This window comes from Cyanistes caeruleus, chromosome 7 (genome assembly GCF_971803275.1).
Source record: "Cyanistes caeruleus chromosome 7, bCyaCae1.hap1.1, whole genome shotgun sequence".
Classification (NCBI taxonomy): domain Eukaryota; kingdom Metazoa; phylum Chordata; class Aves; order Passeriformes; family Paridae; genus Cyanistes; species Cyanistes caeruleus.
Window position 1 is genome coordinate 40,248,945 of NC_141707.1, and position 23,717 is coordinate 40,272,661.

General features: G+C 43.7%; 1 protein-coding gene and 2 long non-coding RNA genes across 6 annotated transcripts; 2 read left to right on the forward strand and 1 right to left on the reverse strand.

The window, feature by feature from the left end:
* Positions 1–1,027: 1,027 nt before the first annotated feature.
* Positions 1,028–19,882, reverse strand: PRPF40A (pre-mRNA processing factor 40A). 4 transcript variants are annotated; one of them, XM_086898008.1, is made up of 26 exons: positions 19,409–19,882; positions 17,881–18,018; positions 16,588–16,668; positions 15,272–15,306; positions 14,236–14,335; positions 14,035–14,145; positions 13,105–13,225; positions 12,624–12,648; positions 11,154–11,444; positions 9,865–9,973; positions 9,529–9,593; positions 8,610–8,774; positions 8,218–8,326; positions 7,601–7,751; positions 7,355–7,488; positions 6,890–7,004; positions 6,680–6,771; positions 6,445–6,561; positions 5,807–5,944; positions 4,721–4,816; positions 3,605–3,691; positions 3,405–3,501; positions 3,244–3,305; positions 2,300–2,434; positions 1,919–2,041; positions 1,028–1,255 (listed from the first exon to the last, which is right to left on the reverse strand). In XM_086898008.1, exons 1-25 carry the CDS (start codon positions 19,769–19,771, stop codon positions 1,949–1,951), a joined length of 3,030 nt encoding a protein of 1,009 aa, XP_086754134.1. In that variant the 5' UTR covers positions 19,772–19,882; the 3' UTR covers positions 1,028–1,255; positions 1,919–1,948. The 4 variants fall into 4 exon arrangements, with proteins under 4 accessions (XP_086754134.1, XP_086754135.1, XP_086754133.1 ...); XM_086898009.1 differs by lacking the exon at positions 1,028–1,255 and adding an exon at positions 15,048–15,070 and having other exon boundaries at positions 1,846–2,041; positions 14,236–14,313; positions 15,276–15,306; positions 19,409–19,786; XM_086898007.1 differs by lacking the exon at positions 1,028–1,255 and having other exon boundaries at positions 1,846–2,041.
* Positions 19,861–20,754, forward strand: LOC147652334 (uncharacterized). Its single transcript, XR_015289319.1, has 2 exons — positions 19,861–19,929; positions 20,624–20,754. It is a non-coding gene; the product is annotated as an uncharacterized LOC147652334 (long non-coding RNA).
* An 850-nt stretch (positions 20,755–21,604) lies between these two features.
* On the forward strand, positions 21,605–23,430 carry LOC147652335 (uncharacterized). The gene is made up of 2 exons (XR_015289318.1): positions 21,605–22,769; positions 23,225–23,430. It is a non-coding gene; the product is annotated as an uncharacterized LOC147652335 (long non-coding RNA).
* The last annotated feature ends 287 nt before the right edge of the window (positions 23,431–23,717 follow it).

Here is a 23,717-nt window from a genome sequence, read left to right on the forward strand (position 1 = left end):
AGTTTCCAGGTGGGAATGCAGAGGTTGAGCTGTTGGCTGTGCTGAGGCTGCCACAGGAAAAAAAAAAAATGGGGCTGGGAAATAGGAAAAAGGAGGAAAACACAAAAAAAACCCCAAAAAACTGGAAAAACAAGCCTGAACTCAATTCCCTGGAAAACTCAATCCTTGGTTTAAAAGCAGGCTCAGCTTAAAGCTGAGTTTTTTCCAGCAAACTGATTTAAGAAAACCCCAGCACTGGAGTAACTGACATGCCCAGTTCTTTATTTTTGATGGAAAAATAAGTATCGGCAAATGTTTTTAGAGTGATATTCCCTTAGGAACAACTTTTTCCTTGGATTTGTGTGGATGCAAGGGAATAAGAGCATTGGAAGAAGTTCCTTCCTCCCTGTCAGACTCAAAATCCTTCTCCCAGCTCCATGCCACATTCCAGGAGCTGCTGCCCTCCTGTTCCCACATTGGGAATTCCCATTTTGGGATACAAACCCAGGGATGTGGGTGCTCCTGGAACAGCCATTATCCCAATCCTCCCTCGGCAGAGCCACTTGCTGCAGGGAAAAACTTGGAATATTCTCCCTGCCACTGCTTCCAACCTGGATCCCAAACACCCCATGGATACCAGAAATCCCCACAAGCCCTGTTTGACCAGATCCAGGGGGTTTTCCCCCAGCAGCAGTGACTCTCCAGGAGCGAAGAGCAGGATTGGGATGTGCTTTCCCATCCCAAACCATCCCAGAAAATCCCAAAATATCCCAGGAAAAAATGGTTACAACCTCCTGCATTTTAAAATATTTCAAAGAGCTCATTTCAATCTCGGAGTGTTCTTAAGGATTCTGAGCCTTTGCAACCTCCCCAGCCAGAAAATTCCCTGGATAAATGGATCCTTTGGCTGTTTATGCACTGGTAAAAGAAGTCAAAATTTGGGAAAAAAAAATTCCTGTAAAGGAATCTGAAGAGTGTTCAAGCAGGTTTTGTGAGTGATCCTGTGGCTCAGAGCTGTACAGAGTATTTAAGGAGAAATAAATACCAGTACATGCTAAAAGACAAGGTTTAATCAGCGATAAAAATGTACAAAAATATTCCAAGGACAGCGGCTTCCCAATTTTCTCACCGAGCAGGGCTGGGGGCACCTTCCTGAACGTGCTGGAAATCGGGGCTGGAGCTGCCTCCTCCTCCCTCCTCTGGGCCGTGCAGGTACATTCTGCAGCAGGTTCTTAAGGCAACACATGGAATTGTGTTTGACATTGCATTTTTATTCCTAAATTTTCCGAAGAGGAAGAGAAAAGGTGGAGAGAGAAACGCTGGAGTAACAGCCAGGGCTGGGATTTCGGGAATGCCGGGGTGGTTGTGTCCCAAACGCTCCCTCTGCTGGCACAGCGGGAGAATTCCCGGCCAGCACATTCCCAGGGATTTGGGATTGATGGGAGTCGGGACTTGGACACGGAATCAGTCTTGGACAAAAGCTGCAGTGCTAAACAACCCCGAAAGCCAAAGGGGTTTGCAGAACACATCAGGACGTGGATCCCTTACTCCTGCTGCCTTCCCAAAAAACCCCACCCAACCAAATCCACCAGTGACTGAAAACACCAGGAATTAAATTAGGAATTTTTTTCCTGAGGCTGAGCTGGGCTCTGCCCAGGCAGCCCAGGTTGTTCCCTGCCTTGGGAAGGACACTGGGAAAGTGCTTGGGGACGCTGCTGCCACCTCCATGTCCCCTCCAGGGGATCCCAGCCCCCATCCCGCCCCGCAGCTCCAGGCCAGGCACAGCTTTGCCCTCAGAATTCCATGGATTTTTTTTTTTTTTCTACTTTTGACTGGATTGAAGTGGTAAAAAACTAAAAGCCACCGTTGTTGTGGCCGTGGGCCACCGGCCACCGGCCCCAGGGCCTCGCCCACACAAGGCTTGGTTTTATTTTGCCACCTGTAAACATTTTTGGTATCAAGGATCTTCTCACTGATCTTCATCCAGCTGTTCCAAAAGAGTCCTCCTCTGTTTTTCCAGCTCCCCCTCGCTGAGCTCGCTGCCAGAGGTATCCCAGTTTCCCTGTGGAGAGACGGGACAGCGCTCAGGACGGGATTTTCCAGGGAGGTTCCACCCTGGGAGCCTGGGCAGGGACACAGAGCCAGAGCTGGCTGCTCCGTGTCACTCAGCAACCCCAAAATCCACATCTGGGAATGCCAAAGACCTGCAGGATCATCAAATCCAACCTCTGGCCTTTCCCAGAGCACAGCTACGGAGCTGCACCCAGCAGATCCTGCAGCCAGAGCCCCAAGCAGCGGAGAAAAGGGAAGCAGAGCTTACGGAATCTTTTCCAGGCCGTTTTTTAGTGGGAGATTTATGCTTGGACTCTGATCTCTGTCTGGCTCTTTCCTTCTCACTATCCCTCTCTCTTTCTTTCTTGTCCTTCTCTCGTTCCACATCGGATTCTGGTGAATCCTGTGGGGAAAAAAACAACGGGAATAGTGAATATTAATGTTGAATATTTTAAAGTCCAACTTCCATTTAAAGACTCATGGAACGATTTGAGTTGGAAAGGACCCAAAAATCTCATCCCATTCCACCCATTCCTCTATCCCAGGGTGCTCCAAGGACACTTCCAGGGATGGAGCAGCCACAGTTTTCCTCGCAGGGAAGAAGGGAAGCTCCTCCTGCTTTCCAGATCCTTCTGCTGCTCTTGTACAGCTCCCAGCTTCCCACACAGCCCTGACACTCAGGAAGGAACAGGGAAGGGCTTGGGATCCTCCCCACAGCAAAGGAGAACACCTGGATTGGCCAGGATAAATCCCAGCTTCCTCACGGAGTCCTTCCCATGGAGTTAAACCCTCCAAAATGCAGCAGTTTGAAGTGGCTTTATTAATAATATTAATTACTAATATTATATTTGATAATATTAATAAATTTATTGTTAAATTATATTCCAAAAATAAAAAAATTAATATTTATATAAATTTTAATACTTTTATAGTATTAATTTTATAATATTTTAAATTTAATTATATTACTTTAAAAAATTTAACTATAGAATTTTATAATATTTTCTATAAAAATTAAAAATAATATTTTATAGCATAATATTATTATATTAATTCCTAACATTAGGAATGCAGAACAGAAAATGGTTATTTTGGCAATAAAATCCAACTCCAGCCTGATCCCAGTTTTTCCCTAAGGAAAATCCACCTGGGATTACAGCCAGCAGGTGCCAGGGTGTCCACAGCCAGTTTAGAAGGGAGTTTTTCACTTACAGACTTGTGCCTCCTCTTCTTGCTCTTCTTCTTGTGTTTTTTGGACTTCTTGTAACTCCTCTCTGTGCCACAGGGAGAAACAGAAAGCCCAGGAATGAGGGGATAAATCCCAAAGGATAAAAGCACAGCTGCTTTAAAGGCAATCCCATCCCATCCCGTACCGGACTCGGCGCTGGAAGAACGCTCCGACACCGACCGCGATTCCGAGCGCTGCCGCTTCTTCTTGGAGTGGCTGTCGTCATCCTCGGACTCTGAGCCCTTCACACACAACCCAGGGGCAGAATTCCAGTTAAAAATGGGAATTTCAGCAGGAATTAGTAGAGCTGGGAATGGCAGAGGGAGGGTTTTCAGGAATACTCACGGAGCGGGAACGGGAGCGCTTCCGGTGATGTTTTTTTGATTTCTTCGAATGTTTCTTGGTCTTGGAGTGGTGGTGTTGACACTCGTGCTGTGGGAAAGGCAAGGAGGGGAGAGCTCAGAATTCCAGCAGGGATTGGCCTTGGAAGAGCCCTAAAATCCCAGCTTGCTGCACCATGGGGAAGGACAACTTCCCTGGAGCAGGGTGCCTCAACCTTGGACAGTTCCAGGGACGGAGCAGTAAAACCTCATCAGCTCCTACAGGACATCCCAAAAAACTGATGGGATGTGTTTCCTTATCCACAAAACCTGGGAAGGGTTCAAAATTCCATAAAATCAGCATTTAATGGGAGAGCCACCTCATCAGCTCCTACAGGACATCCCAAAAAACTGATGGGATGTGTTTCCTTATCCATAAAACCTGGGAAAGGTTCAAAATTCCATAAATCACCACTGAATTTCAGAACCATCTCATCAGCTCCTACAGGACATCCCAAAGAACTGATGGGATGTTTTTGTTCATCCACAAAAGTTGGGAAGGGTTCAAAATTCCATAAAATCGGCATTTAACGGGAGAGCCACCTCATCAGAAAAATCAGATGGGATCTCTCTCATCCACAAAAGCTGGGAAAGGTTCAAAATTCCATAAAATCACCACTGAATTTCAGAACCATCTCATCAGTGCCCACAGGACATCCCGAAGAATTGATGGGATGTTTTTCCTCATCCACAGAAGTTGGGAAGGGTTCAGAACTCCACAATCTTTATTTGGAACACCGAACCATGGGCGCTGCTGCGATAACAGCAGCCAGGGCATGGAAAAACACCTGGATCCCCGTGGATCTGCTCCCTGGATCCCAGCTAAGCCTGGCCTAAATAAAGCCTTGCTGTGCCTCATTGGAAATGACAGAACTCAAAGGCAAAATTCCCCAGTTCCAGTTCTTCCAAAGTGCAGGAAAAGGAACAAAAGCCCCAAGTGTGAGAGCTGAAAAATCAAATTTATCTCGTGTTCCTGCTGTTCATTGAAAAAATTCCAGTAAATCCTTCCCCTTCCCATCCAACTGAGGAGGAATTTTTCTTTTTTGTTGTCCAATGATTTCAAAAATAAAGGAATAATTACCTCAAGGACATGAAGGAAATCCTTAAATATCCTTTTCCTTTCAGATTCCAGGGTGATGTCTTCAAATGCCGGCTCCTTCACAAATCTGTCTCGGATCTGTCAGGAAAATTAATTCCATTAATGGCATTCCAAGTCATTAAATTATAAATTTATTAAAATGTTAGGATAGAATAAATGGAAAAAATAATCAAATGTGATAATGGCAGTAAGAAATTATAAATTCAATAAGGAATAATAATAAAAATTACAATAAATAATTGTAATAATTATTATAATTTATTATAATTATAATAATAAATATTAAAAAGGAACAGCAAAGATAAAAAGGAATAATAAGAATAGTAAGGCATAATAAAATAATGAGAAAAATAAGAAATAAAAGCAAAATATGAAAAATAACAAGAAATAATCTAAATAAAAAAACTAAAAATAGTGAAGAAATAAAAAAATAAATATGAAGAAATAGCACAGGAAGAAAAATAAATAATAAAAAATAGGAGCTAAGAAAAATAGGAAAAATAAAAAAAATAGAATATAAAAAATAATAAAAAAAAAATTAAAAAATAATTCTTTTCACCAGCTGAAAAAGCTCCTGAACTGGCACAAGGCCAAACTTTTTGAATCCCAGATTTCCAATCAAATCCCAAATTTCCAGAGTTCAGGGAAGCTCTAACTCATGGAAACATGGAAGAATCCCACTGTTTTCCTGCACATTCCATTTAAGCTGAAACCCCCCCCAAACACTGATACATATTATCCTTGGAAAGGTTTTCCAGGGTATTTCATCCAGGCCAAAACTGACATTTTTAAATAATCCCAATTAACTCGGAGGAGTCTATGGGATTTTTGGGAGGGATTTTCCCATTTCTTTTAGGATTTTTTTCATTTCAAAAGTCTCGGGATGAAGCTTTTCCCATCCAACTCCAAATTTTCCTGCAGAAACCATAGGATCTGATGGAATTTTGAAGTCTGCTGAACCAGGAAGAGCTTTGGCGAAGGTGGGGTTTTTTAGGGATTAGCAAGGACTTCTTTGGGAATTTGGAGATTTTTTTTTTCCCTTAAAATGTCAGGAATTCTCATCCTTACATCCTCCCAGACAGCATCCAGCTCGATGGGAGGGGTGGCTTGTTTCAACATGCTCTTGAAGGCCGATTCCTTCCTCTTCATCTTCCGCGCTTCCTCCTTTTCCCGCTCCCGTTCCCGCGCTTCCGCCTTCTCCAGCAGCTGGAATGGCAAAGAAAAGAATTCCATTTCTTGGGACTTCCTGATGGTTCACCCTCAGAGCTGTGTCTGAGTCACTTGGAAATGACAAGGAAATTAATTATCTTTCCTGTACTTAATCAATCAAAATAATTTGATTGTTTTATGAAAAATGAACGGATTATTTCTTTTCCAAGCGTGGAATTGTTGTGGCTGAAAATCCTATGATGCAAAAATTACAGAACCACACAAATCAGGAGAAACAGGAGATCATCACTGGATTCCTATCCCAGAATTCCACAAGTTTGGGAATGCTGACTGCTTGGATTAAGGTTTCTTTTTATTTTGGCTTTTTTTTTTTTAAATTTAACTGAGATTGGTTCAAGAACTCTTAAATAACAGAAATATTCCCCAAATATTATGGGATTAATTAGAAAATAAACCCTAATTCCTGTCTGGAGAAGGGATTTCCCATCCTAATCATCCAGATATCCCAATTAATGAATGAATGAATTAATACTTACACTGTTGAAAGCCAGTTTGATATTCCCTGCATCCAACGTGGTGGCTCTTTTAGTGGAGCTGATGACGGTGACAAAATCCTCGAAGGAAGTGTTCACTTCCACCACAAATCCTTTATCCTGGAAAAAACCAGCTCCTTTGGCATGAGGGAAATCAGGAATTCCCTCAATTCCCAGGAAATCCCAGCTCCCTGGCACGGGAAACGTGGAATTCAGGGAGGAGCCGGGTAATCCTCACCTTTAAGATGTCTTTAATTATCTTTTTCTCATCGTGGTAACGAGCTTTCAAATCCTCCACGTAGAACTTGAACAGGTCCAGCGCTGTTGATCCTGAGGGAGGGTTTAGTTAAGCCACAGGTCAGGTTTAAGCCAAGAGCTGGTTTTGGGTGTTAAAAAATAGGAATCATTGGTGTGGCCTGCCCCAAATCCCAGGATTTTCTGTCCTTACCGGGCTGGCCGAGCATGCTGGTGAAGCGGATGTCGGAGCTGATGGCCGGGTACAATTCCATCCAGGAGGACATGGAATGTAACTGCCCGTGCTCGTGCAGCTCGTCCAGAAACAGCTGGAAAGAAACAAGGGAAATGGGAATTTGGAGCCATTCCTCCTTGGTGCCAGCTGGGATGGATTGGCTTGGTAAGTGGAATTCCGTTTTTATTCCAATAGGATCGAAAAGTCATTTTTTTTTTATGTTGTTCTTCCTGCTTTTCTCCATCTCCAGCATTCCAGCTGCAGCTCCTCCCCATCCAGGCCCATTCCCTCTGATTTTTCCCTACTTTTCCAGCAGAGAAAATGCCACCTGAGGCTTTGAACACCCCCTTATCCAACCCTGAGAAATACAAATAAAACAACCCACCTGGAATATCCCATGATATTCCATGACATTTCTAGGACAGAACCCCAAATTCCACCAACCTGGAAAGATTCCCTGTTTTTACGTTGCCTCCTCCTTTCCCTCAGCAAACTTTTCTGCTTCTCTTCCTCCTCCTCTTTTTCCAGGGCTCTGATATGTTCCTCGAAACAGATCAGGGCGTCCTCCTTATCCATGTCTAGAGAGAAAACAGGGAGAAAGGGAAAAAAAAATTAAAAAAAATTCGGGTTATTCCTTCCAACTCAAGAAGAATCCTGCTTCCCAAGGAACTGCAGAGCCCATGGACGTACTCTGGAGCTCCTCATCCTCGGCGAAGGTGGGGTTGTCCATGAGGTACTGCTGCGCCTCTGACCAGGTGGTGCAGTAGGTGACGTTGGCCATGTTATCCAGAATGTTCTTCAGAGCTTCCCAGTTCCTCTTCCGCAGCTGCTTGGCTTGTTCCTGAGGGGAAAAGTTGGGATTTTGGGCTCAGGTGGAGGTGGTTTGGGTAGAAATGGAAGGTATCTGGTGTGTTGTCCAAGAAATGATGGAATTCATTTTGGGTTTATGGAATATCATGGAATTTCAGAGTGGTTTGGGTTGGAAGCGTCCGTAAAGCTCATGCCATTCCAACCTCCTGGACAGGGATTGGGCTGCTCCAAGCCCCATCCACCCTGGCTTTGGACACAAAACAACACAATTTTTGCCATCTTCTATTGTTTCACTGATTTACAATAAAATCCAATCATGTGATTGATTAAAATCCCCCAAAAATCCAACCCAGGCTGAAATCAGCAGGAATAAATCCCAATAAACCCCAAAGCCTTCCCTAAAAGCTGCTGCCTGTCTGCCACAAAGCCTCCAGCACAGGTTTGAAGTGATTTAGAAAGAAGGGAGGAGATGTTGGATACACCTGAAGGGAATTTACCTTCTCCTTCTTGGACAGGAAGAACAAAACATCCTCATAAATCTCCAGCCGGTCCCGCTCGGATATGGCGTTCCACACTTCCATCTCCCCAAACATTTGTTCAGCTTTCCTGGGAAAAACAAATTCAAACCACACAACTCTTTATCTATTTATTGGTGACTGAAGGATCCATCAGTTCCCCAGAAAATCAGGGAATGTTGGACCAAGCTTTTATAGGAATTATCCTTCATTTTCCCTCTTGGAAAGTTTTTGTTTTTGTTTTTTTTTTTTTGTGTGAGATTTTTTTTAATTTATAGAAAGGAAGGAAAAAGCTGAAAGTGGAAGTTGCTGCCACTCCAAGCAGTGAATCCCATCAGGATTTTTATCCCAGATTCCTGTCCCAAGTCTCTTACTTGTATCTGGTGGTGGATGTCATCTTCTCGTGGTTTTCCAGGAAGCGCTGGAAGGATTCCTTGGCTTCCTTGTACTTGGATCTGGCTTCTTCCTTCTCCTCCTTCTCTGTCTGAACTTTGTAGGCGTTAAAGGCTTGCTTCTTCTCACTCAGTTTTGCCAAAGCACTTCCCAGGAAAGGAAAGGAAAGAAAATAATGTTATTTATAAATAAAAAAAATCAGGAAAATCAGGAAAGGAAAATGAGGGAAAAAATTGAAATTTGTAAAAAAAAAAAAGGAAAGCCAGAAAAGAAAGGAGAACTAGAAAAGAAAGGAGAACCAGAGAAGAAAGGAGAACCAGAGAAGAAAGGAAAATCAGAAAAAATAGAAAAAGAAAATAGAATATATAATAGAAAATAGAAAGAAAAAGAAAATCAGAAATAATAGAAAATCAGAAAAAAAAGAAAATTGGAAAAAAGAAAGAAAATTGGGAAAAAGAAAGAAAATCGGGAAAAAAAGGAAAAAAAAATTGGAAGAAACAAAGGAAAAAAAGAAAAAACAACAGAAAACCAGGGAAAAAAATCAGGAAAATAAAGAAAATTGGGGGGAATAAAAAAAGAAAATCAGGAAAAATTAAATGAAAAAAAAATATATAAGAAAATCAAAACCAGAAAGCAAAAGGCAACAGGTTTGGATAATCCAGATTTGAGATAAAATTAATCTGAACATTTTAAACAACAAATCACCATAAAATACCAAGTTCCACACTTTTTCCCAATGAAAATTAAGCTGTTGGAGCATTTCCTTAGGGAGGAAAGGCAGAAAATCTCCTGCCAGGGGCACTAAGTGCAGGAATATCTGTTGCTGACAGAACTTTGGAGTTTTGGGAAGTAAATTCCCTAAAAAAAAGGTTTGTTTGGAATTAAAGGAGAGCTCAGTACCTGTATCTGGGGTCATTGATGATCATTTTCATGGCTTGCTCCCAGGAAGCATTGGATGGAACCCGCTGTGGAAACAGGAAATTATGGATTAATTAACATCCAACAAGGAATAATTCCTTCAAAACAGCCATGGGGAAAAGAAAAAACCATTTTATTTTTAAGCTAAAACAACATTTCATTGCAAGGTTCTCTTCTTGCATTTCCACAAGAGTGGGGAATTCTTCCCCGAAAAAACCAAGTAAAACCTGGCAAATAAAACAGAAATAGAACCAGGTTTTGCACATCAATTAAACATTAATAATTGGTGAATAAAATATTAATAATTGCCCCAAATACCTTTTCTTTTAGCAGTTCTTTAAATGCTTGTTTGGCCTCTTCCTTTGTGTTCCACGTGTAGGTTTTTTTAACTGGTTGGGCCTCCTCATCCTCCTTCTTTGCAGAAGCACTAAAACAAAAAGAATTTTATTATTTCAGCATTTTTTTCCAAGTTAGAGGCACTGAAGAGTCAAAAACCACCACAAAATGAGTTTTTAAAGCAGCAACTCAAAGTAAAAATAGTAATTCATACAAAGCTTTTCCTTACTGGCACCACAATTGAAAACAAGATCAAAAAAAGGGAATTATTGAGGCAAAACATTTCCCTCCTGAAACTGGCTCCCTGCTGAAGCTGTCTAGAAATTATCCCTAAAAAGATAATGTTGAAATTCAGCAGGAATATTAATATTTTATATAAAAATATAAAGAGAGGTGCCTAAAAATGGGCCTCTTCTCCTTAATTATGTCCTGCTGTCTAAAATCCCCCACAGCATTTCTTTTTTGAGCCCTAAAAATTCAATAAAATTTTTTAATTATAAAGTTAATTATAAAATTAATTATAAAATTAATTATAATTATAAATTAAAAAGTTGTAATTGTCCACATAATAGATTTTTCATTATTTAAAAAAAATAAAATAATTATGGCTGGAACAGATAAAAATCCCTTTAATATTTTATTTTTTCCAGTGATAATCAATGGCATAAATTCATGGAAAAGGAACATAAAATAGGGAAGTTTTTAATGGCATCCTGGGAAATTTTTATAGATGTTGGAAAATTCATGGGATGTTCCTGTCACTGATGCTGCATAAATTATCATGGAATGGGGTGGGGTGGGAAGGGATCTTAAATCCCATCCATTCCTTGGCAGGGACACAATCCCAGGAGGGCTTGGACACTGCCAGGGATCCAGGGATTCCTGGGAAACCTGTGCCAGGGCTTCATCCCCTTCCCAGGAATCCATTTCTTCCCAATCCCCGAGCTAAACCTGCCTTGCACCACCTTGAAGCCATTCCCTCTTGTCCCGGTAAATGATTCAGTCCTGTGAAGAACTGGCTTTAAGTGTGCTGCAGGTCTGTGGGAAGATCTCAGCGTTTGGGATGGCAATCATGGAATGGGTTGGGTGGGAAGGGACATGAAGGATCATCCCAATGCACCCCTGCCATGGGGACACCTCCCACTCTCCCAGGCCCCGCTTCCAGGGAAGGCTTCCAGGGAAGGCTTCTCTGGGAATTGCACCCGTGGCAGGGCAGGATTTCCCCCTGCTCTCCCATCAGACTCGGCTGAACCCCATTCCCCCGCACTCACTCTCCCGATCCGTCCTGCTTGGCCGCCTCCTCCGTGTGGGCCGCGGCAGTGTCGGCGCTGCCGTCCTGCGTTCCGGGGGCGGCGCTGCCCGGGGCCTGCTCCTCGGCCGCGGTGGTGCCGGTCCCGTCCGCGTCCCCCGCGGCGGCGGCCGGAGCCGATTCCCCCTCAGGAGCGGCTCCCGTGGCAGCGGCCGCGGCGCTCTCGGCGGCCGGGACGGCGCCGGCCCCGCTCGGAGCGTCCGCGGCTGCGGCCGGAGCTGAGGCGGCGGCGGCGGCGTCCTCCGGCTTCGTGCTGGGGACACAAACGGTAAATAAAGGGTGACCCGCGGGAGTGAGGAGACTGAGGGGAAAGGACGGCTCGGGGAAAAACGAGGAGGCACAGACTCGGAAAAGGTTTATGGGAACTCGGGAAAAATAGGGTGGAAAAGGGGAAAAGGGGAAAAGGCCCGCAGGGAAAATGGGTTGAAGGATCCCAGGAAAAAGGGTTTAAAGAGCCTCAGGAAAAAGGGTTTGAAGAGACTCAGGGAAAAGGGTTTGAAGAGACTCAGGGAAAAGGGTTTGAAGGATCTCAGGAAAAAGGGTTTGAAGAGACTCAGGAAAAAGGGTTTGAAGAGACTCAGGAAAAAGGGTTTGAAGAGACTCAGGGAAAAAGGGTTTGAAGAGACTCGGGAAAAACGTTTCGAGATCCTCAGGCAAAAAAGGGCTGAAAGAACCTCAGGAAAAAGGGTTTGAAGAGACTCAGGAAAAAGGGTTTGAAGAGACTCAGGAAAAGGGGCTGGAAGACCCTCAGGAAAAAAAGAGTTGAAAGGCTCTCAAGGAAAAAAGGGTTGAAGATCCTCAAGAAAAAGGGTTGAAGAACCTCAGGAAAAAGGGTTTGATGAGCCTCAGGAAAGAGTTTGAAGAGCCTCATGCTAAAAAGGGCTGAAAGAACCTCAGGCAAAAAGGGTTGAAGGCTCCCAGGAAAAAAGGGGCTGGAAGAGCCTCAGGAGAAAAATGGTTGAAAGGCTCTCAAGAAAAAAAGGGTTTGAAGATCCTCAAGAAAAAGGGTTTGTTTGATGAGCCTCAGGAAAAGGGTTAAAAAGGATAAAAGTGCAGAGTCAGGTGTTTAGGGTGAGTTAAAGACCTGGAAAAGGTTTAGAGAAACTAGGGAAAAATGGGGTGGAAGGCCCACAGGGGAAAAGGGTTGAAGGATCCCAGGAAAAGGGGCTGGAAGACCCTCAGGAAAAAAAATGGTTGAAAGGCTCTCAAGAAAAAAAGGGTTGAAGATCCTCAAGAAGAAGGGTTTGAAAACCTCAAGAAAAAAAGGGTTTGAAGGCCCTCAGGAAAAAAAGGCTGAAAGAACTTTTGGAAAAAAGGGTTTAAAGAACATGAGGAAGAAAGGGTGAAAGGCCCTCAGGAAAAAGGGTTGAAGGATCCTAGGAAAGGTTTGAAGGCCCTCAGGAAAAAAATTAGCATAATATTAAAAATGTACCTGTTTTCTTCAGCTTTAATCATTGCTAGAGGAAAAAAAAGGAGAAAAACAATTAAAATATAGCTTTAAAGTAATTAATATACACAGGAAGTTCTGTTCATTCTTGATTTAATAAAAGCAAAGTTTTAAATATTTTTGTTACTATCAAAAAATTTAACGTTTGTGTCCTTTAAAGACTGCAATCAATTGAGATTAAAATAAAGTTTAGAAACACTACAACGGGAAGATTGGGGAATATAAAAATTATTTTTTGGTCTAAAGGAATTCTTTTCATTTGTAAAAAAATACAGTTCAAAGACCCAGAAAGAATGTCAGGGTTATTAAACAGAATTTTAAGAAAGGCAATATTTAAATTACTGCTCCCTGCTCTTTTATTTTTTTACACGTATTTTTTACCCCCAGCTGATTTTGGTGCTATTAAAATAAATAATGTAATTAATTAATACATATTGATAAAAATACAAGTCCAGCACCCTTTTACCTTCAAGATCCTCCAGCTCTTTGGGTTTTGCCCAGCGGGATTCCTTTGTTTGGGAATTGTAATAATAAGGCTTCCCAGAATCTGATTTATATTCCTTCCAGGGACACTTGGATAACAATTGCTGATGGAGAGAAAACAAAGATTTTCCAAGGAAAACCTCCTTTAGTAATTTCTTAAATAAAGATTCCTCCCCTTGTAATTATTCCTGCTCTTTAAATAAGCAATTAGGAGAATCATTAGGTGGGATAATCATGTGGCAAAAGACTTGGGGTGTATTCAAGCTGCATTCCTGGAGCTCTTCCTTCCTCAAATTTCTTCCAATAAAGAAAAAACATTAACAAAATTCCAAGTTTTCCCAGTTTTTTTTCCTTCTGGATTTATCTTTGTTTGAGGTTTATTTTCATCTCTCGGCTACAAACATCAAATATTCCTCAGGAAAACAGAAAAATTGGTTAAAAAGAAAAAAATAAATCACACTGGATCAATTTGATTTGATAATATCCAACAGAAATAAACCAGGAAATACTCAGGAATTTGTTGTGCATTTTAAGAGCATTAATTTGACCAAAACAGTAATTTTTAGGAATTTTTTCTTCTCTAAATTCTTTCTCTACAACTTCTTTAAATCATAAAAATAAGACATAAAATAAAATTTTAATATTAATATTTTATATTTTATTTTTAAATTAATACTTTTTAAAAAATATTTTTTAAAAAAATTAAAAACCTATCTAAAAATGAGGAAAACAGAGGAATTTTGCCCACTTTGCACCCTCAGCTCCTCCCAGCACAAGAAGGATCCAAACATTTTAAGAACATTTCTTATGTTTGCTCCCATTGTTTCCAGCAGAATTCTCCCTGCTGCAGGTGTTAGGCTTGAAAATCCTCGTGTTCCCCCAAAATCCCAGAATTTATTTGGGATTGGGATACCTCAGCAGGGGTTTTGAGGTCGTCTGGCTTCTCCCACGTGGACTGCTTGGTCTCGGTGTTGTAGTAATAAGTTCTTCCATCCGGGGATTTGTGCTCCGTCCACGTGGATTTCTGGGAAAATTCCAAGCCAAATTAAGAAGGGAGCAAAAGAAAAAAAAAAAAAAATGGGATCAAAATCCATAAAAATAGCAGGATACAAACCTGCTTGGAGTGGTCCTCGCTGGCAGAGCTGGTGGCGGTGGAGCTTTGCTGGACTGTGGAGACCACGGGATGCGTCGTCTGAGGAGGAGACACAACAGGGCTTGGAAAATCCTCATTAATTGATTAATCCTCCTTAATTGATGGGTTTCACCCAAATATCCTGAATTTTCCAGGTGGTTCAGCAGCACAGGAAAGGCAGGGAGCCAAAATCACACCTTAAGGCAGTTATTTGTCCCAAAAAAACCCCATTTTTGGGAATGGACCTGTTCAATCCCACATTCCAGAGGGCCTAATTCCCAGAGGGAAATGGAAGGGAAAGGCTCAGACTACAACTCCAAGTCAGAATTCCAGCAGCATTCCCTGTTCCCAAAACTTGAGGGAAACTTCAGGGAGATTCAGGGTTCCTGAGCTCAATCACTCCCACCACGATTCCTGCTGCTTTCCCTGGCCAGTTTTCCTATGAATTCCCTGGAATCAGGGCTGTGGATCAATGATTGGATATGGCCATGGAAAACTGGATTTCCTGATGCTCCCATAGCACATTATTTCAATGAGATGGAAATTGAAATAATTGAAATTGAAATAATTGAAATTTAAAATGAAATAACTGAAATAGAATAACTGAAATTGAAATAATCTGGATATCACCTGTATTTCATCATTCTGTTGGGACAAGGCCCACAGATTTCAAGGAACAATCAAGGGGGAGGAAAAAAAAATTAGAATTAAGGTTTTCCTTGAAATCCCTAAAACCAAGTTTGCCCCACACCAGACTGGGATTCCAACCTTCTGGAATTGTGCTTTCCACATACCTGAGTTCCAGGAGGGGTCACACCTGAAAAAGAAATAATTCAAAATCAATAAAAGCTTTGGTTGCTTCATTTTTCTACAAATTTCTCCATGGAAAAAAAATGTCCTGGGCACTAATGGAGATTCCAGGAGTGAAATGCTCCATTCAGCTTTAGGGAAAAGTGGAATTTTTTCATGTTTCAGCTGATTTGGGTTCAATATTTTGAAATCTTAGCGAGTTGTTTACTCACCTACTTGTGCGTCCATGCTGTTCACTCCCGGCTGTAAAAATAATTCAATTAAAACAATTAAACATTTAAACAATTACATTTCAATAATTAATTACTGAGAAATTAAATCCTAAAAAAATCTAATATTCATTATCCAAACAAGGCCTTTCTGCCACAAAAGGCTCCAATTCCTTAAATAAGGATTCCTGCTTCCCTCTTAATTATTCCTGCTCCTTAAATAAGCAATTAGGAGCTTCATTAGGTGGGATAATCATGTGGCAAAAAGGCTTGAGGTGTATTCAAGTTGCATTCCTGGAGCTCTTCCTTCCTCAAATTTCTTCCAATTAGGGAAAAAAATCAACAAAATTCCAAGTTTTCCCAATTTTTTAACTTGTGGGTTTAGCTTTAAGGTTTATTTTCAGCTCTTGGCTACAAACATCAAATATTCCTCAGGAAAACAGAAAAATTGGTTAAAAAGAAAAATAAATCACACTGGATCAATTTGATTTGCTATTATCCAACAGGAATAAACCAGGGGAATTCTCAGGATTTTGTTGTGTATTTTAAGAGCATTAATTTGATCCATATATGAATTTTTTATGTATTTTAAAAGCATTAATCTGACCAAAATACTGATTTTTAGCAATTTCACTGCTTCTAACCAGCACAGCAAAGGGTTGTGCTCAGCACTGCAGGAAATTCCAGAGAATTTAGGGATTTAAATCTTCATGAATTAAAAAAAAAATAAAAATAATTTGTTTCTACACTGAAATAGCTGGAACTGGTTTTAAGTGGATTTCTTAAGGTTGGACTAAATTTGATTTCATTTCAATTTTTTTCCCTCAGAGATTTCACCTCTATTTTAACTTTTCCCCTCTCTATTTCCACCCAAATAATTCCTCATTCCTTGAGGAATTTTTATACTCAACTGAATTTCGTGAACTTTTAATAAAAATCTTTCTAATGGATTCAAATCTCTTTAATATTGAATTTAAACTCTTTAAAAAAAAAAATTCAGCTTGAGAGAGAAGAATCTCTTGGTCAGACAATTTAACAATCCAAGGTCACGGTGACTCCTGCCAAACTCCAGGAAGTGAAGGATAAGGAATGAAAGGAAAACTAAAAGGAATTTAAATAACTAAAATAACTGAAGGGAACTAAAAGGAATTTAAAGGCTGATGAGAATCACAAAAATCTTATTTTTATAATCATTCAAGAGCCACATAAAACTCTACTGCAATGAAAATTACATTTAAAATTTCAATCCTTATTTTCAACAGCAACTGCTGAAAAGAGCTTTTAAGAACTAAAAAAAAAAAGAAATTAAACTCACAGGAACCGTGGGCTGCATGGCAGCCTGGGACATGTGGGACATCATCATTCCAGGCATCACCGACTGCATCATTCCAGGCATCTGGAATTCAAGAGTGTTTTCCAGGAATTTTATAATTTTCTCAACACAAAATACAGTATTTGGATTTAAAAGCCATTATCTGATACTTCTTTTTCATTTAAAAAAACCAACCCCAAACATCCCTCCTAGGTAACCAAAAATAAAATGGATTTGTGGGATTGTGATTCCCTTCATGGCATTCCCACCAAATTGGGATATTCCTATTAGGAATGACATGTCCAGATCCCAAAGCTGGACAGGAAATAACAATAAAATCCATTTAAAGTCCAAAGGAATGATATCAAATGATGTGGGATCTGATTCCATTGCTGAAATCCTCAGTAGAAGCAGGAAAAGCAAAGGTTGGGAATGATTCCTGCAGAATTCCAAGGAATGAATGAACAAAGGAGCTTTTTGCTCTCCATCTATCAAGAAGTCCTGAGCTGTTCCCTGAAATATGAAATATTGGGATATTCCCTGGCTAAGAGTGGGAATTGTGGAAAAAGAGTTACAAAAAAGCAGGGAAATCAAGCAGAATTTCTGTTTCACCTCCTAACGAACACACACAGTACTAATGAACCAAATCCTCCTCATTTTTAACAAATTCCCTGATTTTTACCCCAGGAGCTGCAAATCCCCACTGAAAAAATTCCAACCAAGCCTTTACACACTTAAAACTTCTCCCAGGAAGGAAAACGTGGATGATGTGTGCAAGGAATTGCAAAGGAAGAGGAGTTTGGGCTGTCCCCAAAGGTTTCAATCCTGTGGCTGTGTCACCTGCCAGGGCTTTTTCCAACCCCATGGCATCACAACAACAGGATACAGGGATTATAAATCAATCCCAAGGATCCAAGCAGGAATTCTGCAAAAATATTTCTTTATTTCTCCTCCTGCTGTAATGTTCATGTGTTGGATGTAGGAATTGGCTGAGAATTAAAGAAACTTGAAGTCCCAAAACAAACTTATTCCTTCAAAATTTGCTTCCAAAAAAACTTTCCTAAATCCCAAACTATGGATTTGTAATTTAAATAATTTAAATAAAAATTTATCTTTAAAGTCAGAGGCACATCAATTACCAGTTCTCATCCCAATTTCTAATTAAAGTTCCAGAGGTTCACCAACTCCCTGCTCCCCATGAGAAGAGTTTTAACCTGGATAAAATCCCTGGAATTACTGGCATTTCCCCACCTCAGGGATCACCATGGGAATGAAATGATGCTGGAATTGCCTTACCTGCCCCATTGGGGGTCCTCCCATGGGGGGCATCATCTGAGGCATCATCCCGTGGGGAACTGGGGGCATGTTGGGGGGTCTCTGTCCCATGGGGTGCATCCCCATGGGGGGGTAGTGCGGCATTCCGGGGTGTCCCATCTGGAAAACACCAACAACCAGGCAAACTCAGCACAAACACACTCACCAGAGGCAATAAAGAAGATCCCTTTCTTGTTTTTTTTCTTTTTTAAATTATTCAAACACTTGAAGAACTTTCTGGTCCAGACAGATGTGACAGCTCCGAGAGAACCTTAAGATAAACCCTGGTCAGAATTTCCCCTTTGGAAAACACATTTGGCAGGGAGAAAAAAAAAATCAAATTATTGAGCACAGAATGCCAGAATTTGGGACCTTAAAGTTCCTCCAGTTCCACCCTCTGGGACACTTTGCACTATCCCAACCTGGCCTTGAACACTTCCAGGGATGGAGCAGCCTGGAATTCCATCCCAGGGCCTCCCCACCCTCACAGGGAAGGATTTCTCTCTCACTTCCCCTAACTCTACCACCTTTCAGTCCAAAACCAGTTTTCCAATGATTTTTTCTTATCCCAGAAGACTCCCTGGGGCTGGGAATTGCACAAAGAAAACACAGGCAGCTAAAGAGCTTTGAAAATTGTGGACAGAACACTTGACTTTTCTCAATCACATCCCCTCACAGCAGTGACAGCTCCTCCTTCCCAAGTCCCAGGTAAGTCCAGGTGCAACAGTGCTTCCTAAAAGTCTCCTCTGTCCCTTGCTAGAGTTTTCTTTACTTTCAGAGGAACCTGCCACCCTGATGCTGTCACCAGTTGTGGAGAGTGAGAAAATCCCACCTGAGCCTTCTTTCCTCCAGGCTGAGCCCCTTTCCCAGCTCTGGGATCTAGTGTGTCCTAGAGACATCAGGAAGAGCATTCCCAGCAGGTCAGGGAGTGATCCTGCCCCTCTGCTCAGCCCTAGGAGGCACCTCTGGGGTGATCCTGCCCCAGGGGATCCCTGCTCTGGGGTGATCCTGCCCCTCTGAGGCCCCTCTGGGGTGATCCTGCCCCAGGGGATCCCTGCTCTGGGGTGCTGTGTCCAGCTCTGGATGCTCAGCACAGCAGGGACAGGAGCTCCTGAGCTGAGGAAGGGCCTGGAGCAGCTCCGTGCCCAGGAGGGGCTGAGGGAGCTGGGGCTGCTCAGCCTGGAGCCCCAGCTGAGAGGGGCCCTCAGCCCTGGCTGTCCCCAGATGTCCCCCGGGTGTCCCTGTGTGCAGGGAGGGTTCCGAGCGGGGCCCAGCAATGGCACCAGAGGAACGGCCGGGGGCTGATGCCCAGGAAGTCCCAGCTGTACACGAGCAACAACTTCCTCCTTGTGCGGGTGACAGGTGCCCGGAGAGAGTCTGGCGTCTCCCTCAGTGGGGGTACCCAGAACCGCCCGGCCACAACCCCGAGCCACGGGACACCCATCCCACCCGACCCCGGCTCGGGGAGGCGGCTCCATCACCAGCTCCCTCAGCCCGGGCCCGCACTTACCATGAGGGAGCCGCGGTCGACGCCGCCGGGCCGCATGGCGGGGCTGAGCAGGGAGCCGCCACAGCGGCCCAGGAGGCGCCCGCGTAGCGGCGGCCGCGGGGCCGCGGGCCCGAAGGGCAGCAGCGGCTCGGGGTCCCCGCGGGGCGGGAGCAGCGGTGCCAGCAGGCTGACGGGCTTCCCCGCCGGCCAATCGGGCCGCGCCGCCAGCCGCGCGCTCTTCGGCGATTGGTCGGCGCCCGAGCCCACCGGCCGCACGGCGTCGCCCGGCGTCAGCTGCATGAGGGGCGGCGGCTTCGGCAGCGAGAACGGCAGCGGCTGCGGGGAGGCGGCGGCGGCCGCGGCCGTGGAGTCCCCGCCGGACATGGCGGCGGCGAGCGGCGCGGCCCCGCCGCGCGGGGCTGGCTCGGGCGGCTGCCGGGAGCGCGGGGCGCGGAGCGAAGCGGCGGCTGCGGCGGCCGAGCGCGAGGCACGCCGGGAAACAGCTCACGTGGGACCGGGGGCGGTGCGCGACGAGCCGGGCGGTACCAAAGGCGCCGGAAAGAGGGGGGACTTCCCGCTCTACCGTTCCAGCTCGGCGTTCGAGCCGAGCGGGAGGGGGCGGTAGATCTCCCCTCAGCTGTGCTGCGGGTGGTACGCGCCGGGTTGGTGCGCGCCCCCCTCGGGGCGGTGCGGGTGGTACGGGCCGAGCGCGGCCGGGAGGCGGCCGGGCCCAGTGGTTGGTGCCGCTGAGGGGGAGCGGCCGCCATGGCGGGCGGGGGGATCCGCCGGCACCGGGAATATCCCGCCGGCACCGGGAATATCCTGCAGGCACTGGGAATATCCCGCCGGCACTGGAAATATCCCGCTGGGAAGGCACCCACAGGGATCAGCCCGTCCCACTCCTGCACCTGCACAGCCCCATAATCCCCCCTGGGCCTGAGGGCCGCGTCCGAGCGCCCCGGGAGCTGTGGCAGCCCTGAGGCCTCGGGCACTTCCAGGGATCCAGGGGCAGCCACAGCTTCTCTGGGAATTCCCATTCCAGGATCTCCCAGCCAGGAATTCCTTACCAATATCCCACCCATCCCTGCCCTCCGGCCGTGGGAAGCCATTCCCTTTATCCTGTCCCTCCAGGGCCTTGAAAAAAGGCCAGAAAAGGAGAAGTGAAAACAGAAACAATGTTAAAGCTCAGTGTAACTTCAGCTGGATTTGTCTAAAATGTATCTCTTGGTTTTCCAGGGAAAATTAATATCCTGGTGTTTTCCTTGCACAAAGCCCCCCTGCCAAGGTTTTGCTGTGGAGGAAAGAGTGAATTGATTAAATCGAGGTAAAATTGTGTAAAAATAAAATGGTGTATGGCCTAAAATCGCTTCCAGTCAACCAAATCACTGGCAGAGATGTGTTTGATAGATTTGGGAATATTGGTTTAAAATCCAAAATCCACCCAAATAAAGTGGGAGAAGGGCAGGGAAATAAATTCCCAGTCACGTGTAATTTGGTTTTTTACCACTTCACACCAAGTTTAGCTAGGATGGAGCCAATCCCACATAGCAGAGGATTGGGAATTCTGTGGGATAAACTGAATTGAAGTGGGAATTCCAAAGGGGAATGACTCTGGAGATGCAGGGAATGATCTCTGCTCCCTCAGGAATTCCTTGAGGGAATTTGGGAGCCTGGAAAACTCGGGATCTGGGGGAATTCCTATTTTTAAACATTTTAATATTTTAAACATTTAAATATTTTCCTGCTCCCAGCATTGTGTGTCCCGTTATCCTTGGGGAGAGGGGATCTTCAGGGATGTGGATTTTATTTTTCCACGATATTCCTGCATTTCCAAACCCTTCCAAACACCCAATTTTACATTTTGGGGGTACAGATATTTAATAAATCACTCGGCTGCAGCGAGGCAGGAGCTGCTTTGGCTCAGCTGATGGAAAAATTGGGATAAAAGGGATAAAAATCCCTGCAATAATCCCACCCTTGCATCCTCCAAACACCATCCCTGACCTCTCTTCCTGAGCCTAAGGAATTCTCTGAATCCACACAAAAAGGATTAGCTGGGTTTTTCTGCCATGATCAAGCAGTGAAATTAAAATTTAAATTGATTTTTAATTTGATTTCTTGTTTTTTAAGTTCAGCTGCCTAAAATCAGTCTAAATAAAGCAAATTTATTGACATTTTTCTGATTTTTTTAAAGCTGTTTTTTTTGTGGTTTCACAGAAATTTTTGATAGAGCATCCAATCCTTCACTCTTCTTCCTGATCCTGGAGGAAACTCCTGGTTTTTAATCTGGATTTCCAAATAGAGTTTGTTGGAAATAAAAAGAATTCTGAAATAAGGGAAATACAAATTCTGAAGCAGAGAATTTTGAAATAAAAATTCTGGGATAAAAATTCTGGAATTAAACTCCTGAAATTAAAACTCTGAGCTGAAAATTCTGAAATATAAATTCAGAAATGCAAACTCTGCAATAAAAAAAACCCTGAGAGACAAATCCTGAAAGAAAAAAGAAATCAGAGATACAAGTTCTGAAACCCTGAAATGAAAAATCTGAAATGCAAATTCTGGAATACAGGATTTTTTTCAAGACAATGAGCCCTGGAATTCCTTTCCCATGGAATTTTAACTTTTAGCTGGAATGTATTTATCAAGTGATCTCTTTTATCTTAGAAAAATTCCTTTATTTCCTATAAATTCAATTTCAAATCGCTCTCAGGTGTTTCCTAGGCAGCCAGAGATGGATTTCTTTTGGAAAAGCAGAGAATTCCAGGAGAATTCCCGGAGTGGCCAGCAGGGAGAGGCCTTGCCCATGGAATCTGTCGGGCAGGGAAGCTCCCAGCTTGTCTTGGGATTCCTGAATCAACTGGGGAAGGACAAACCTTCCCAAGAGATTTTTCATTCCCAATCCCTTTGGAATTCTGTGATTCCCGGGAAAAGCCACTTTGGTTTATTGGAGCTGGGGTAGAGTCACCTTGGCAAGCACATTCCAGGAGAGAATTCCCCATCTCATTCCAGGAGAATTCCACATCTCATTCCAATAGAATTCCACATCTCATTCCAGGAGAGAATTCCCCATCTCATTCCAGGAGAGAATTCCCCATCTCATTCCAGGAGAGAATTCCACATCTCATTCCAGGAGAGAATTCCCCATCTCATTCCAGGAGAGAATTCCCCATCTCATTCCAGGAGAGAATTCCCCATCTCATTCCAGGAGAGAACTCCACATCTCATTCCAGGAGAGAATTCCCCATCTCATTCCAGGAGAGAATTCCCCATCTCATTCCAGGAGAGAATTCCACATCTCATTCCAGGAGAGAATTCCACATCTCATTCCAGGAGAGAATTCCACATGTCATTCCAGGACAAACTGGAGCCTCTGAGCCAGGTAAAGCCTCTCTGAGTATTCCCAATCCCAGAAATCCCAGTGGGATGCAGCGGGGAGCCAGGGCTGCTTTTCCTTGGCTGGCTTTTCCCGGCAGCTCCGCCTGGGGCAGACGTGGCTGTGCTGCTTTTCCATTAGAGCTCATAAGTTATTGAAGAATTGCAGAGATTTGGGGTTTTAAAGTGCATCTGTGGGGGGGTGGGGCTCTCCTCTCCTCCCAGGGAGCGGCAGGATGGCTGAATCCATGGATTCAGCGCCTCTCCCTTTGGAAAACAGCCTCAGGGAGCTTTCCCTCCTATCCCTCAATCATTTTTTGCCATTATTCCTCCCTCTGATAAATTTATTTTTTCACGTTTTAGCCCTTGAAAATCAAATTTTTCAGGGTTGAATTTTCCTTATAAATTTCCTGTGGGATTTTCCTTATAAATTTTCCTTGCAAATCGGAATTTTCCTTATAGATTTCCTGTGGGATTGGGTTTTTCCGGGTGCTGCGATATTCCCTATGGGAATGTGTTATCCCAGGTGTGCTCTGCTCTTGCTTTTCATCCCAGAAAACGTCACAGCTGGATTGTCACCAGCACAATGCAGGGGAAAGTAAAAATAATAAATCCAAGTTTGTGTTTTTTCCTGAAAAAAAAATAAAAAGTCTGAATCTGAGGATTAAGAATTCCTAGGGAATGTTTCATGTGATGGAAACAGTGGGAATTCCTCTGGAAATGAGGTGTCACCTCTGGAAGGATCTGGAATGTCTCTGGAGCAGCTTGAGCGTGGAGGTGCCCATTCCAGGAGATCCATCTGAGGGAATTTGGGAGCCTGGAAAATTCAGGATCTGTGGGAATTCCTGTTTTTAAACAGCTCAGGAAGGTGAGAATTTGAGGGATGGGCTCCATGAGGAGCAGCACATCCCAAATCCAGTGCCAGAGGAGGGATGGGAGGCAGCTGGAGCAAAAC